The 16,770-nt window shown below is 37.0% G+C and overlaps 1 protein-coding gene across 6 annotated transcripts in view; it reads right to left on the bottom strand.

The window, feature by feature from the left end:
* USP37 (ubiquitin specific peptidase 37) overlaps positions 1-16,770 on the bottom strand; it is a 90,305-nt gene that overhangs the window by 19,356 nt on the left and 54,179 nt on the right. For all 6 annotated transcript variants that reach the window (XM_060016114.1, XM_060016115.1, XM_060016116.1 and 3 more), the window contains 6 exons: positions 13,809-13,926; positions 12,446-12,525; positions 10,866-11,030; positions 9,156-9,221; positions 6,238-6,379; positions 5,142-5,397 (listed from right to left, as the gene is read on the bottom strand). In XM_060016114.1, coding sequence (XP_059872097.1) covers positions 5,142-5,397; positions 6,238-6,379; positions 9,156-9,221; positions 10,866-11,030; positions 12,446-12,525; positions 13,809-13,926 — 827 coding nt within the window. The remainder of the gene's footprint in view (positions 1-5,141; positions 5,398-6,237; positions 6,380-9,155; positions 9,222-10,865; positions 11,031-12,445; positions 12,526-13,808; positions 13,927-16,770) is intronic.

The following is a 16,770-nucleotide window of genomic DNA, read 5'->3' as shown; positions in this document are numbered from 1 at the left end:
GGTCCACTAACTTACCATGGCCTTTCTCATGTCTGGGCCTTTGCATACACTCTTCCCCTCCCTTTGACTAACAGTAAAACCCTACTTAACCAGTATTCCTTCCCTTCCTCAGCTGATTCATGAGACAACCAATCTGATGAGCCCCAAATATTTATTGAGACTCTACTATATGCCAGGCACTGCTAAAGAAGCTGGGGATATAGTGATAATTAAGGCAAGATGGCCCTTGCCCTGAAGGCGCTTAAGTGCAAAGCTTCTGAGATGAAAATGAGCTTAGCATGAGGGACACAGAGAGAATGCTAGTATGGCTAAAACAGAAGAGTGAAAGAGGGGGAAAGTAGAGATAGACCATGGTGAGAAGCTTGGATTAAGTGTAATGGGAAATCACAAGTTTTAAGCAGAAGGGTGACCGTGATTTAAGCTTCAGAAAGATTATGTTGGCTGCTTTGTTCATGAAGGAAGGTCTGTAGTGGGGCAAGAGTGACGGAAGAGACATTAGGAATCAACTGTAGTGGACCAGATGAGAGATGGAAGGCTAGAGTTACAGCTATGAAGATGCTGATAAATGATTAAATTCAGGATATATTTTGGAGGTACAGCAGACTAGACTTATTGATGGACTGAATGTAAGGTGTGAAGTAAAAAAATCAAGGGAGACATATTTTTTGGCCTGAGTCAAAAAATGGTGGATGGTAGTACCATTTGCTGATATGGGGCAGGGTTATGGGGGGGGCGGGGGGCAGTTAAAAATTAGACAGCCAAATGGACATTTCAAGTAGGAATTTACATGTGTAAGTTTAAAGCTCAGGGGAGAGATCCGGGCTAGGGATATGAATTTGATATTTCATCAGTATGTGAGGTTATGGTAATGTCTGAGATCACTCAGGGAGAGAACTTTAGGAAAAAAGACAGCTAAGGACAGTGTCCTGGGAATACTCCAACAGTTAGAGGTCTGATGAGGGAAGCAAAAAACAAAACCATAAACCCTGGAATGAACAGTTGGTTTAGTAGGAATAAAAAACCATGGCAAGAATAGTTTATAGAAAAAAGTTTATAAAGCTTTAAATGTTAAGGAGGGAGTGATGGATTGTATGAAAATTGCTAATGCAAACTTTATAAAGACCATTTCAGTGGAGTGGTGGGGATGAAAGCCCACTTGGAGAGGGTTGACAAGAGAATGGGAGATGGTAAGAAAGTAGAGGGAATGAGTAAAACAACTCTTTCAAAGGATTTTTCCGGGAAGGGAGCAAAGAAAGGGAGCAGTGGCTAGAGGGAAACACAAGGCCATGAGAGTTTTAAAAAGATGGGTGATGTTAAGGCATACCAGGAATAATTTAGAAGAGGGAAGACCTGATGCAGAAGAGAAAGAGTATCATTTCAGGAGGGAAAGTCTTTAGAAGGCACAAGTAGATGAGATCTTGGATATGAATGGAGGGATTGGCCTTAAATAAGAAGAGGGACATTTCCTCCATAACAAAGGTGAAGGCAGAGTTTTCATCTGACTGCATCTATTTTCTTTGAAAGGTATACAGCTAAGTTATGTGCCTAGAGCATGTGTGGAAGGAGAACTACAGATTTGAGAAAGACATGGAGACCAAGAAAAGAAATTTACTAAGGAACTATAACAGAACTGACTAGTAGCATGTAGTGCCCATGTAAGAGCATGGTCATGATTTTGAGGAAAGTATAGTCAGCACAGTTTGGGGACTTTTCTCCAGCAATCTTCAGCTGCTTGGGTGTAGGCATGGAATAAGAAGCTGGTTGAACTGGGAGATGGGACTTTGTTAGGTGATTGAGAGAAGAAAACAGAGGAAAGAGATAAAAGTACCAAAATATGGCATATAGGCTGGGGAGGGAAGTGGTGACAAGAGGGAGGTGATGAATAGCAAAAAGTAGAAGACAATGGATTGGAAGTCTTAATGAGATCAAGTAATTGTTGAAATAAGAATATATTAGGTGAGCTAGGGGGAGAGAAGGGTTAGAGAAGCATATTTGAAATTAAGATTTCAAAGGTGGTACATTTATTGATGATGACAAAGTCTAGAGAAGTGGTTCTCAAACCTCAGCATGCATCAGAATCAACTGGAATCAAAACACAGAATGCTGAGTCCCACATCCAGAGTTTCTCACTCAGCAGGTGTGCAGTGGGGTCAAGAATGGCATTTCCAGCAAGTTCCTACATGATACTGATGGCCAGGAGACACACTTTGAGAGCTACTGGTTTAGGGTATGAGTTTTGGCAGTTATCAAGATGGGGTAGAAGAAAAGTTCTTTGGAAATAAGATTAGGAATTGAGAAACCAGGCTGTTGAAATGGTCACTTATGAGGATGCTGAAAGCCCTAAGAATGCTGATGGGCATGGAGTGACTGGACGGTAAAAGAGAGCTACAGACAGAGATAATAGGTGGCAAAGTCTGAAGTCACGTACCAAAGGAGCTGGGGTTTTTGTAGGATGAAAGAAGACAAGCAGTTGGAAATGGCAATGAGCAACAAGGAAAAAACCATCTCCAGGCTCTGAAGTTTTAGGGTATGGGGAAAAAAACCCAGCTTATACTTAAAAGAATAGTAGGACAATCCATAATGGGAGTCTTTCAAAGAAAAATTGGCCTGACTAGGGACTAAAGGGACCTAACAACCAAATGCAGGGGGTAAGCTTTGGGTTCTAGATTTTTTAAAAAGTGTAAAAAATATTTTGGAGATAATTGGGTAAATGTGTATGTGGGCTATATATTAGAACTACATATAGAATTACTGTTAATATTCTTAGGTATGACAATTGTTATATAGGAAAACTTCCGTGTACTTAGGAGAGTCAGGCTTAAGTATTTTAGGGTGAAGTATTATGATACCTGCAACTTCAAATGGTTCCATTAAGAAAAGAGTGTGTGTGTGTGTGTGTGTGTGTGTGTGTACGCACGCACGCACACGCAATCTCTAAAGATGGCCTCCAATGAACCATGCCTACAGGTATTCTAACTCTGTGTGGTCCACCTCACAGTGAATCTGGGCAGGTCCTGTGAGTGCTTTAATGAAATGTGGTGGAATTGATTCTGTCCCAATTTTGAGCCTATACATTAAGGAGGCCTGGCAGCAGCCTCTTTTGTGCTTTTGGGAGCCCTGAGCTATCATGTAAGAAGTTTGGCTACCATGCTGAAGAGGCCATACAGGAAGGGAGAGGCCCTGAGATTACATGAAGAGATGAAAAGCTGAGGAGAAGAGGGGAAGGGAGATGGCCAGGGAGAGGGGACCAGAAGAACAGAGAGGATATCTAGCCAGCTCAGCTGACCCTTCTAACCAACACAACCCATGTGCCAAGGTGAGCCATCTTGGATGTTGTAGCGCAGTTAAACCCCAGCCAACATCACACAGAGCAGAAAAAACTAGCAGCTAAGACCAGTCAATCCACAGTAATGAGATATTAAAATTACTGTTGTTGTAAAGCACTAATTTTGGGGTAACTGCTGCACAACTACACATACACACAGGGGCAGTGTGGAAGGGAGAGAAAAAAATGTGACAAAATGTTAATGAATCTATGTGAAGGGTATAAAAGTGTATATTGTTTTATTCTTCAATTTCTCTCTGGATTTGAAACTTTCAAAATAAAACCTTATGGAGGGTTTGATCACATTTGATCGTTCCTTAGAATTATTATTGATTTTTAAAGTATGATAATGATATGGAGGATAGGTTTTTGTAAAAAGAGTTCTTATCTTTTAGTGATACTGAAATTCTTACTGATGAAATGATCTAGTATCTAGGATTCACTTCCAAGGGCAGTGATTGTAAGTTTAGTAAGAGAAGGGGACTTCATAAGGGTACTTGCATCAAGAGGTAAAAAAAGGTGTAAAGAAAAAAGAAAAAAAAGGAAACATCTATATACAAAAATCATCAGCTTTTTGTTTCCAGTTAAATTGAGGAAATACTCTTATTTTACTTGCACATAAAATAATTCAAAACTGAGGAGGCCCTAACAACCCCAAGAATACAGAAAATAATTTTGTGATATACTACTATTCTCTTCATCTCCAAAATCCTAGGCTTGATATACGGAAACACGTTAGCTAGCTACCTAGATACAGATGCTAAAGATATAGATACTAAAGATATCAGGAGAAAATATTAGACTTGGCCCCAGGAAAAGGAAGTGAAAATTTTCTACTTAAAAAATCTTAAAACACCCATAGTGCAAGGCAAGGAGGCTCAGCTCTGTTGTTTGAAGTGATAGCTTGAGAAATAACAAAATATGAGTAAAAATTACCACAAAAATAATTTTTATCTGTATAGCGCTTTACATAATATGTATATACTATCTAACATTCTACCCACAACTATCTGAAGTAGGTCTGGTAGATTCCCCATACAGAGGTAAGAAAACTGAGTATCGAAGAGGTTAAATTACCTATTTGGAAATTTATAACTAGTAGGTGGTATAGCTAAGACTAGACACCCAAGACCCTCTTAGTTCAGTGGTCTTGCCACCATTATGAAGGGATGAACCCAAAGAAGAATGGAGAACTTAAATTATTTATACATTAAAACTTGGTATAAGTTCAGATATACAAAAATGAAGAATTACACAAATTTCTGAGAGCAGTGGTGTGAAAAAAGTGACCAAAAACTGACACAAACATTTTTTTTTTTTTTTGAGGTACGTGGGCCTCTCACTGTTGTGGCCTCTCCCGTTGCGGAGCACAGGCTTCAGACGCGCAGGCTCAGCGGCCATGGCTCACGGGCCCAGCAGCGGCCGTGGCTCACGGGCCCAGCCGCTCCGCAGCATGTGGGATCTTCCTGGACCGGGGCACGAACCCGTGTCCCCTGCATCGGCAGGCGGACTCTCAACCACTGCGCCACCAGGGAAGCCCTGACACAAACATTTTTTAAATGCACAAGAATACTAACTTTTCTTTTGATGTACACCTAAAGGGACATGGCATACTTTACCACTAGCCTCTGGATACTAACTCACAATATTTGCTTCTCATTTTTTTAAACTGTTAGAAAAAAAAAAGCACAAAAATATTATTAGCTCTGTTATTCAGATCCATCTCACCTCCCATTATGTAGAAGTCATTTGTTACTATAAAGCTTTGGAACACAGCTGTGCCTGTTTAACAGATGTTTATTTTCATTAAACCTACCGGGCTCTGTGACTGTTTTTGGCTTCTCAGTTTCCACAGGGTCTGGATTTTCAGACATTTCTTGAATATCATCTTCTGCAAATCCAGTATCAGGGCTGCTGGTTGGTTTATCATCATCTTCATGACTGAGAGGTGGTGAAGCTTCTCTTTTACTTATCTCTAAAACAGCTGCTAGAAGCTCTTCTTCACTCATTCCGTCAAATCCTGAGTTTTCCAATTCAGACTTACCAGGTTCTAGTCTGCAAGATTTTGAATCCTGAAGAATAGAGCTGCTTTTAGAAGAAACCAGAATGCCTACAAATATAGCAATCTTGTAGTTTAAAGTGATAGAGACTCCCCTGGTGGCACAGTGGTTAAGAATCCACCTGCCAACGCAGGGGACACGGGTTCGAGCCCTGGTCTGGGGAGATCCCACATGCTGCAGATCAACTAAGCCTGTGCAACACAAGTACTGAGCCTGCGCTCTAGAGCCCATGCGCCACAACTACTGAAGCCCGCGCGCCTAGAGCCCCGTGCTCCGCAACAAGAGAAGCCACCGCAATGAGAAGCCTGCGCACCGCAACAGAGTAGCCCCTCCTGGCTGAAACTAGAGAAAGCCCACGCACAGCAACAAGGAAGGAACGGATGGAGGGAGGGAGGGAGGGAGGGAAGGAAGAAAGGAAGGAAGAAAGAAATCTTGCCATTTGTGACATCACTGAAGGACCCTGAGGGAAATAAGTTACACAAAGACAAATAATGTATGATCTCACTTACATGTGGAATCTAAAAAACAAACAAACAAAAAAACTAAGCTCACAGATACAGAGAACACATTGGTTGTTACCAGAGGTGGGGGCTAGGGAGTGAGTGAAATGGGTGAAGGGGCAAAAAGGTATAAACTTCCAGTTATAAAATAAATAAGTCACAGGGATGTAATGTACAGTATGGTGACTACAGTTAATAATATCATACTGCATACTGAAAGGTGCTAAGAGTACATCTGAAAAATCCTCATTCACAAGAAATGATCCATCCTGTGTATTTATTAAGTTTGCTGATGCTGGTTATGAAAGGCATTTGTTTGGACAGTCAGATATTTTGGCGAGAAATTACTTACCTTTTCCAGGTCTTCCTGCTGCTGTTCACTGCCTGACATTTCACAAAGTCTCTGGCTAAGGGCCACAGAGCGTTTAAGCTCATCTTCACTGTCTGAATCAAGGCATAAAGCCAAGGAGTTCTTGGATTTGAAGGTGAAATTCCTGTAATTTAAGAAAAACGAACAAACAAAAAAACCCTATGTAAGTCTGACAAATAAACATTTGTCCTTGTTATTTTTTTGAAGTATAAATATCAATTAAAACAAAAAGCTTTTCCATTATGGAGAATGATTTAACAGAGAAAAAAAGATATATGAAAAGAGGTATATTTAAGAATTACCTTTGCCCTACTCCAAAAGAGCCATGCTTTGAAAATCAGACAATTCTTACGCTATTATATATTATCAGTAAACCAATCACTTTGTGCCTTTTTTCTTTTAATGATCAACTCCAAAGAAGTTTGTTACTGGCTTTATAAAGCAAGTACTTTACTGAATGCATGCAGACATAGCAATGAATACATTTTTGACAAGAGAGTGCATGAGGACTAATTTTTGCTCTTTTAAATTATGATCCATGTACTTTGAAATTAACAGTAACATTCCACTTATCCATTTATATGTAGGTCCAACTTCTGGCAACCTCTGCCTTCTAGAACACAGGAACTTAAAAGTAAACAAAACAAAACAAAACAAAACAAAAAAAACTCCTCTGAGGAAGGCAGCAGTTTCAAAGCCCATGAACTTTACTCTTCAGGCAGGGACCCTATTTCCCCAGGAAATAGTGTATAAAATAATGTAGCAAGTTCATCAAGAAATGAGAGCTAAGAAATGAGAGAGAATAACCATAAAAAGGGCAATAAAGAACTATAAAGTAATTTAATGTAAAGGTAAACTGTCTTATAAGAATTAAGAGCCTCTGAGGGCATTATCATATTAAAACACAGTGTGATAACTGATATTTACAATGCCAATTTTAAGTAATTACAATATATTTAAATTATCTGCAGTGTATTTTATTTTATTTAATATAAGGAATTCTGTAAGCTTACAGAGATATAACCATCTAAAATGGTTAAAACATTTTAAAGATTAAAATTAAAAAGGCAATGTTTATAAGGACAAGCTTCAGTTTAATAAAAATTCATTTATTTGGAATATCAAATATTATTCTTCAATGATACCAGATAAGTAAGGTGTTACTGTGTTGTCTTCTAAGTGAGCTGAAAATAAACTAAAGGAAAAAGTGGTAAAGGTCAAAAAGCACAAATTTTCTTTGATGAAGGTTAACATAAATTCATATGCTGTACTAAAAAAAAAAATGTAAAATGGAAATTGGAAAATGCAATAATCTAAATGTGAAAACTGTAAATAAACATGTAGAATGATGGCACCAAGAAATAAGAGGCCACAATGGAAATCAGGAGGATTGCGTAGCAACGTAGATCAAAGAAAAGAGGCAAGTGGTCAGTGATAAACCCAACCATAGTCTTTGGCTGAGAGCAGCCAGGATATCACTGCACTTCAGTCTGAACACTTGAATAGCCTCCCAATATGTGTTCAAAAAGGGTTAATATAACTTAGAAATAGCCAATTAGCCATCTTAATTCTTCATTTCTGATTTCATGCTCACCAAGCAAAACTGAACATATTGATTTATTTATCCATGTAAATACTTTGCTGAAGGAGGGTGACACCTGGCTACTAATATACCAGGGTCAAATGTGACAAAGGACATTATAGAAGAACCAATCATATTCTGGTTCATAGCTCAGCCTCTTTTAAGTTTGATCGGCATGACAGGTCTTCTAGGGCCTAATCATCCTTTATTGACCAACTCTCAAATTCTCATAGCAGTAAGACCCTGGAGAACAGATTGACCATGCCAAGTAAAATGATGCCCAATGAAACCATCTCTTTCTTGAAGCTATAGTGATTTGGTACATAAAGAGTGCATTCCATTAATAGTTACTATATTCACAGAAGGCAGCTTGCCTGTAGTAAGGAAAAATATTCATCCTGTAAATGCATCACTTGCTCACTTTCTAAGCAGCCAAGTGGTATTGCTCATTTGTATCTTGAGAACGGGCAAGAGTATTCATATCGGTACCATTTCAGATTTCTAGTCAGTTAGTCATCTGGTTTTAATTGCACTGAAAAATAATTAACAGGAGGAAAAGAAAATAGCAATTCCCAAATGTCATTTTATGGTTATATAAGCCCCCCAAAAGCCCTTAAACAACAAAAGTGTCTCTTTTCTAAAAGTACTTTGGGACATCAAATTTTTAGAAAAACTAATTTTAAAGACAAATGACAACGAAGTCATTTAGTTCCTGTCTAATCAGGAACTGTGGTTCTAGTCAAATCACAGAGGAGGTATATTAAAAAAAAAAGTATTTGTTTCCTTCTTGGAGAAACTTTTGGTCTTAAGCAAAAAACATTTGTAGAATAGCTACATTCTAATGTGTATTTGTTTTCCTGTCCCCTTTCAGAATAGCTCCAGCTCAGTGTCTAAGACAAGAAGTCCCACACTGGCTAGCAACAGGTGAAAAGATATTTTGGGATCTCCATGTGTATATTTGAAGAATGGTGCTTTTTATACCAGTAGGGGTTATTTTAACCCTTCAATCCTTAAAATCCCTCATCATTAGTCAATTTCTAGAGTTGTAGGATGAAAATATTACATACAACAGATGATTTAAGAAGTTTTAAAACAAAATTTTGAGAGGACCATCTGAACTTGATTCAGTGTTAAAAACTTGATACTCACTAAATTACAGTTTAAAGCATATTCAGGAAAATTCCAAAGTACAGTAATGCAGAGCAATTATCATGCAAAAAGAGAAACAATAAGAAAAGGGGAGGGGATAATCTTGGAAATCAGGGTAAGCCAAATCCTTAAAAATACAAATTTTGGGTACACAAGAAATATAACTCACTTTGAAGGTGTAGAAGGGCTGGTGATGCAGGAATTCACCATTTGAGAGGCTTTCAATGGTCTAGAACTATCAGAAAATTAGAAAATATATATGTATACAATTACTATTACTAAAAATATATTTAACTTATTAAATGATTATTCTGTATTATAGTCCCTTATATATCCTCTTGAAAAACAAACAATTATAATACTTTTAAACTAACAATAGAGGCCAAAAGAGAAAACAAAATACTTTCTCTAGGCTCTTCCTTATCTAATGATCTAAATAAACAACATTGAAAACGAAGTCAAATACAATATAAAGAGAACAACTTGGGAAATTCTCTTTGTCTCAGTTCTTTTAAGCAATAAAATAACAATAGCTCTCATTTATTGAGGACTTACTAGATGTCAGGCACTGTAGTAAGAACTCTTGTGTATTACCTCATTTAATGTTCACAACTACCCTGTTATTTTCCCTACAGACAGGTCAAGGAATTTGTTCAAAATCTTAAAGCTATCATATCACCGAGTCAGAGAGCCTGGTTTCAGGCCTGTGATCATTAAACAGCCTTGGCTAATGGTTTGAAAGTACTGCCAGAAAGAATACTAGCTCCACCAGTAGAGGGCAGTTTCCATCAAGCAAAAACATCTATTCTAATGAAAGGCCATAAGAGAAAAATCCAGAAACACTGATTCTCTGGGAACATGTTGTTATTGACTTATTGAGGCCTTTGGTGTAAACGTACATGATGTAGAATATATTTCAATTATTAATCCAAGGGGAATAATTTTTACAAAACTTCATTAATTCATGTTAGCAAATGTTCATTTGCTTTCTGTAATGTCTATTATTCCATGTCAATGAAGAGACCTGGCTCTTCCAGTTACTAACTGTATGAGCTTAAGAAAATCACTTAATTTCCTTGGATCTCCTCTGTAAAATTAAGAAAGACAAAAATCTCTAAAATCCCTTTCACCTCTAAAGCTCTAGAACTTTATGATTATACCAAACTAGTGTTCAAGTATAAAAAAGAACTACAATATATGGCTCCAAAGTAATGCAAGTACGCAGAAGAAAGAGCAACATTTAGAGAAGTCTTAAGGTTTTCCTGGCATTCATGATGACGCAAAATAGAATGTAAAAGTTACTTCTTTTCTCAAGGAAAAATTTCGAGGAGCCATTGAAGTTCTTTGCTCAAACTGGTAATAATACATTTATGAAGACACAATCTATTTTGGGGGTCCCAGCATAATATTTAATGTACTGTTTCTCAAGTTTGCATACTCCAGAGTCAGCAGAGGCATTTGTTAAAAATATTGATTCCCCAGCCCTATATCAGATTTGCTGAAACAGAACTCCTAAGGAACAAACACAGGAATCAGTATTTTCAGTGTTCAAGTGACTCTTACGATCATGCAAATTTGGTTTATATTCCCCAAATGTATCAAACTATCTTCTAGTGATCTAAAAGAGTAAGGAGCACTCCCGGAAAAGGTAATTTATTATGAAAGGCAATTAATATATGTTGAAAGTTTTTGTTTAAGCATTTTATTCAATTACTTAAATCAGGTAAAACTTAGCACGAAGTCCCAAAATAAAGCAAAATAAAAATCTCCTTCTTGGTCTGATTTTACCTGGAGTCATGTTATGTAGTTCAGTCATTCTTTTGATCAGATACTAAAAGCCTTTCTACTTCAAAAGGGAAAGAAATTCTCAAGGACTTACATTGCCATTTGTGCACTCCAACCAAGGTTGAAGGGTGGTTTTGTATTTTCAGTGCAATGAGATGAGAGGGTCAGGTATCTTGGAATGATGACTTGCTGCCCAATCTTGTTGTTAAGTGAGAGAGCAACATTGAAGCTATATCGTTTCAAATGAAGAATGAGGATCCTGAAAAACAGGAGATGATAACATTATTAGTTTATACATAATAGAGGTAGCTCTCTTACAGGTAAGAAGAGATCACTGTAACTAACCATGTTAGACAGCTTTTGATTTAAAGACTACATTAGGCTGAACTAAAGATCTGTCAAAGAACATTTACTGAATACTTGCCATGTGCTAGGCATTGTGCTAGGTACTAAGAATAAAAATAAAAATAAAACACAGGCATTGGGTAGATATTAATTATTAATTGGGAGGTCTCAGTAAAATAATGTTCCTAGAAAAAAAATCAAAACACATCAGACAAGAAAACTAATTTTAGAATACTGGTATTGATAATGGATCAAATCCCTAAATTATTTATTTCAATGTTATATAGTTTACCAAAAAATGGATGTTATATAACAACAAATGGTAATTTAAAGTGTTAAACAGGACTTCCCTGGTGGCGTAGTGGTTAAGAATCCGCCTGCTAATGCAGGGGACATGGGTTCGAGCCCTGGTCTGGGAATATCCCACATGCCGTGGAGCAACTAAGCCCATGTGCCACAACTAATAAGCCTGTGCTCTAGAGTCCACGAGCCACAACTACTGAAGCCTGCACATCTAGAGCCCGTGCTCCGCAACAAGAGAAGCCACCGCAATGAGAAACCTGCTCACTGCAACTAGAGAAAGCCTGCACACAGCAACGAAGACCCAACACAGTCAAAAATAAATAAATTTATTAAAATAAATGAAGTGTTAAACAGCCCTTATGTTTGATGGTGAAAATTAATTTTTTTAAGATGACTTTTGACAAGAACTATTCTTATTTCAGTAGCACATTCTCTAGAGAAAGGTAAGAGAGAAATAAAAAGTTTTCTCCACTTATAAAAAAGTTCTATATGGGCTTCCCTGGTGGCACAGTGGTTGAGAGTCCGCCTGCCGATACAGGGGACACGGGTTCGTGCCCCGGTCTGGGAGGATCCCACATGCTGCGGAGCAGCTGTGCCCGTGAGCCATGGCCGCTGAGCCTGCGCGTCCGGAGCCTGTGCTCCGCAACGGGAGAGGCCACAACAGTGAGAGGCCCACGTACCCAAAAAAAAAAAGTTCTATAAAATGTACATGCACAACAAATTATAATTGAGTGTTACACATTACTGAATTAAAAATTTTCTAGTAAGTCCCCATCATTATTCCAAAGTCTCATCAGCCTCGTTCTCTTGTTGCCATCTTTTTGGGACTCTCAGGTTCCTTCTCTTCTTCAACTTTCCAAATCTTCTTCCTTTCTTATACAAGAGAATTGTAGCTTTCCATTCTCTACCCTCTTCATATCTCAGCTTTGCTGACCTTCTTTACCAATCCATCTGATAAGCCTCACTTATTCAGTAATATTTGTAAGTACTTTAAAGAAGAAAAATTGAAGAGCCAATTAATTTTACCTGGGTAGCCTGTTAAATTTGTGCCTGACAAGAGCACATTTCCCACCACACTTCTCACAGGAATACTCAAGTTCTTCTGCCTGTAAAAAGACAAGAGGGAAAAATAAAGTATAAAGTTGAATTAGCACTGCCCCATTAAATGCTAATTTCTCTAGTCATACTAGTTCAGTGGAATGACAACTCCGACCAGTTTAAATTTTGTGTCTAGAATCATAAGCCTTACTAAATTAAGACCTAATCCTCAAAATATAGTTATAATATCATGCCCTGTTTCAGAATTCCTAATTTCCTTTTTTTACCAAGGAAACATCTCAATTTATGACAGTAACTAAACTATAGTAGCAGATTCTCAACCTTTTCCCCATGGATACACAAGAACCACTGCCAAGAGTATATCCAGATTTTAACATTTGGCCATAGCAGAGATAAGATCACCTTCAGGTTAGGCGGAGTTCCTGGTCTGTTAGGTGTAACTCTACCCCTTTCTTATAATGGAACTCAATCTTCTGGTGACAGCCCACTAAGAACAACTGCTCTAAAAGGACCAAAGTTTGGGGTGGATATCATTACCTAGAGAAAACTGAAACAAGAAATCCTTAAAAAATGGGGGTAAAGATACACAGGAAAAGCTTCAAATTCTACGATAATAACAGGAATTATAAGGAATGACTAAAACAAAAAGAAAAGCAGAATATTTATCCTTGGGTGGAGCTGAATATTCATCATTTCAAGAACAGAGGTCTTTTTTTTTTTTTTAAATCTTAGGATGACAACCCTGCCCATTTGCTACAACAAAACAAGAACCACTATTATACAGATGGCAAACTGCCATCAATTATAAGGACTGCTACACAACATGTCCAATTATGCCCCAGAAACTTTCTGAGTATCTGTAACAGTATAACACAAATGCAAACATTTATCTATAGCTCTGAATAAACATGACTTGTCCTTTCTGTTTCTAACATGGTACATATAACCTAAGGAGAAGCAAAAAGTATTTTTTTTCATTCCTCAGAGCTTAGTATACTAACTTAGAATAGTGTCTCCAATTTTGACTCACATTACCCAATTTTAGCATATGTCACTTCATATTATTTGTTTACAAACAAATGCTTCTAAGGTTGTCTAAAACACTTGCTGTTGAGTTAGATGTATAATCTACTTGAGCAATTAATTTTCATCTACAATCAGTTAACAACCATATTTACCAAGCTCCTAAAAAATACTATTTATAAATATTTCTCATGTTTCCCCTGCAACTATTTTGTCAAAACTCTGCCTTAAAGAAACCAACTTCAAATACAATTATCTATGATATATAAAATTTAGTTATGTGGAAATACCAAAAGATATTATTTACCCTAAAGAAAAGATCAAGGGAATCTTGAATTGAACGAGGAGGGAGTGGCTTTTTCCTTCGAGGAAGGTCAATGGAGAGGTCATTAAACTGTTCTCTTTTGGGAATAATCTCTCCACATCTGTAAAAATAAAAGAAGACAAATATAAGAATTTAGAAGCCTAACTGTGTAATACAAAATAAATACAAATATACTTCAGAAACACTGCTCCCCCACTGAACTTATCAGGTACTGAGAGACCATGACTAGGCATGAGAAATAAACATTTAAAATTTTTCTCATGCTTACTTTAACCCTTATTAAATCCATACAGGTAAAACATCAATTGAAAGTGTTTAAGTACTTTCTTAAAATGCTAAATTTAAAATTTTTATACTTTCCAAAAAACCCCCAAACTTTAAAACACTAAAGTATAATATATATATAGAAAAGTGAACCAGTCAAAGTTGTATAGCTTGATGGATTATCAGTTAACACACACATGTAATCACCACTCAACTCAAGAAATAGAACACTATGAACTCCCTATAAGCCCCCTCACATGCCTCTTCCCAATCACTATCCCTTTCTTACTTCCAAAAGTTAACTATTATCCTGACTTCCAACACAACAGTTGAGTTTTGGTTTTTTATCCAATCTGCCACTCTATGTATTTTGATTGGAGCATGTAGTCCATTGACATTTAAGGTAATTGTTGATAGATATGTATATATTGCCATTTTAAGCCTTATTTTCCAGTTAATTCTGTTTCTTCTTTGTTCCTTTCTTTTTCTTTTTGTGGCTTGATAATTTCCTTTTATTTTATGCTTGTGTTTTCTTCTTTTTGATTTTTGTGAATCTATTGTGTTTTTGATTTGTGGTCACCCTGTTTTTTGAGTATGTTAACCCCTTCCTATATCTACTTGCTTTATTTATTTAATTTATTTATTTTAAAAAATTTTATTTATTTTGGCTGTGCCCAGTCTTAGTTGCAGCACACAGGATCTTCATTGCGGCATGTCAACTCTTAGTTGCAGCATGCATGTGGGATCTAGTTCCCCAACCAGGGATCGAACCTGGGCCCCCTGCACTGGGAGTGCAGAGTCTTACCCACTGGACGACCAGGGAAGTCCCTCTACTTGCTTTAGACTGATAGTCATACAGGCTCAAACACATTCTAAAAAATGGAATTGTCAGCCATAAAAAAAGAACGAAATAATGCTATTTGCAGCAACACGGATGCAACTAAAGATTATCATACTAAGTGAAGTAAGTCAGAAAGAGAAAGACAAATACCATATGATATCACTTACATGTGGAATCTAAAATATGACACAAATGAACCTATCTATGAAACAGAAACAGAATCACGGACATAGATAACAGACTGGTGGTTGCCAAGGGGGAGGGGGTTGGGGGGAAGGATAGTGTGGGAGGTTGGGGTTAGCAGATGTAAGCTACTATATATAGAATGGATAAACAAGGTCCCACTGTATACAGCACAGGGGACTACAGTCAATATCCTATGATAAACCATAATGAAAAAGAATATAAAAAAATGTATATATGTATAACTGAATCACTTTGCTGTACAGCAGAAATTAACACAACACTGTAAAATAACTATACTTCAGTAAAAAAAATACACAAACAGCTCATACAGCTCAATATCAAAAAAACAAACAAACAATCAAAAAATGGGCAGAAGACCTAAACAGACATTTCTCCAAAGAAGACACAAAGATGGCCAAAAGGCACATGAAAAGATGCTCAACATCGCTAATTATCAGAGAAATGCAAATCAAAACTACAATGAGGTATCAGCTCACACTGGTCAGAATGGCCATCATCAAAAAGTCTATGAATAATAAATGCTGCAGGGGGTGTGGAGAAACAGGAACCCTCCTACACTATTTGTGGGAATGTAAACTGCTGCAGCCAGTATGCAGAACAGTATGCAGGTTCCTTAAAAAACTAAAAATAGGGCTATCATGTGATCTTGTGATCCCACTCCTGGCCATATATCCAGAGAAAACCATAATTCGAAAAGATACATGTACCCCAATGTTCACCGCAGCACTATTTACAATACCCAAGACATGGAAGCAACCTAAGTGTCCCCTGGCAGCTGAATAAATAAAGATGTTAGATACCTATACAATGGAATACTACTCAGCCATTAAAAAAAGAAATAACGCCATTTGCAGCAATGTGGATGGACCTAGGTTTAATCATACCAAGTGAAGTAAGCCAGACAAAAACAAATATCATATGATATCACTTATATGTGGAATCTAGAAGAACAAAAAAGATACAAATGAATTTATTTCCAAAACAGAAAGACTCACAGACACAAAAAACAAACTTATGGTTACCAAAGGGGAAAGGGGTGTGGGGGGAGGGATAAATTAGGAGGCTAGGATTAACATATACACACTACTATGTATAAAATAGATAACCAACAAGGACCTACTATATAGCACAGGGAACTATACCCAATATTATGTAATAATTTATAAGGAAAAAGAATCTGTAAAAGAATATACACATATAACTGAATCACTATGCTATATACCTGAAAGTTACATGATACTGTAAATAACTATACTTCAATAAAAAATTTTTAAAAAAATAGTTGAGTTTTACCTTTTCTGAACCTTACATAAATGGAACCATACAGAATGTTTTCTTTTAACTAGCTTCTTTTGTTCAACATGATTATAAGATTCAACCATGCTTGTTGCAAATGGCTATAGCCCATTTTTCATTGTTGCCTAGTATTAAGCTGTATGAGCATGCCACAATTTTTCCATATTGATGGACATCTGGACTATTTCCAGTTTTTGACTAAATGAACAATGTGTCAAATTGAAAATACTATGTGTTCTCAGTAAACTGTGTAGGCAGCTCTGTTCGGTAGCAGAATTGTTTGGTCATTGGATACATTTTATAGAATTTCAGAAAATGGGCTCAGAGATCAAAACA

Source organism: Delphinus delphis, chromosome 7 (genome assembly GCF_949987515.2).
Source record: "Delphinus delphis chromosome 7, mDelDel1.2, whole genome shotgun sequence".
Taxonomy (NCBI): Eukaryota; Metazoa; Chordata; class Mammalia; order Artiodactyla; family Delphinidae; genus Delphinus; species Delphinus delphis.
The sequence above is the reverse complement of the archived record's forward strand: the minus strand, read 5'-3'. Positions and strand labels throughout refer to the sequence as shown.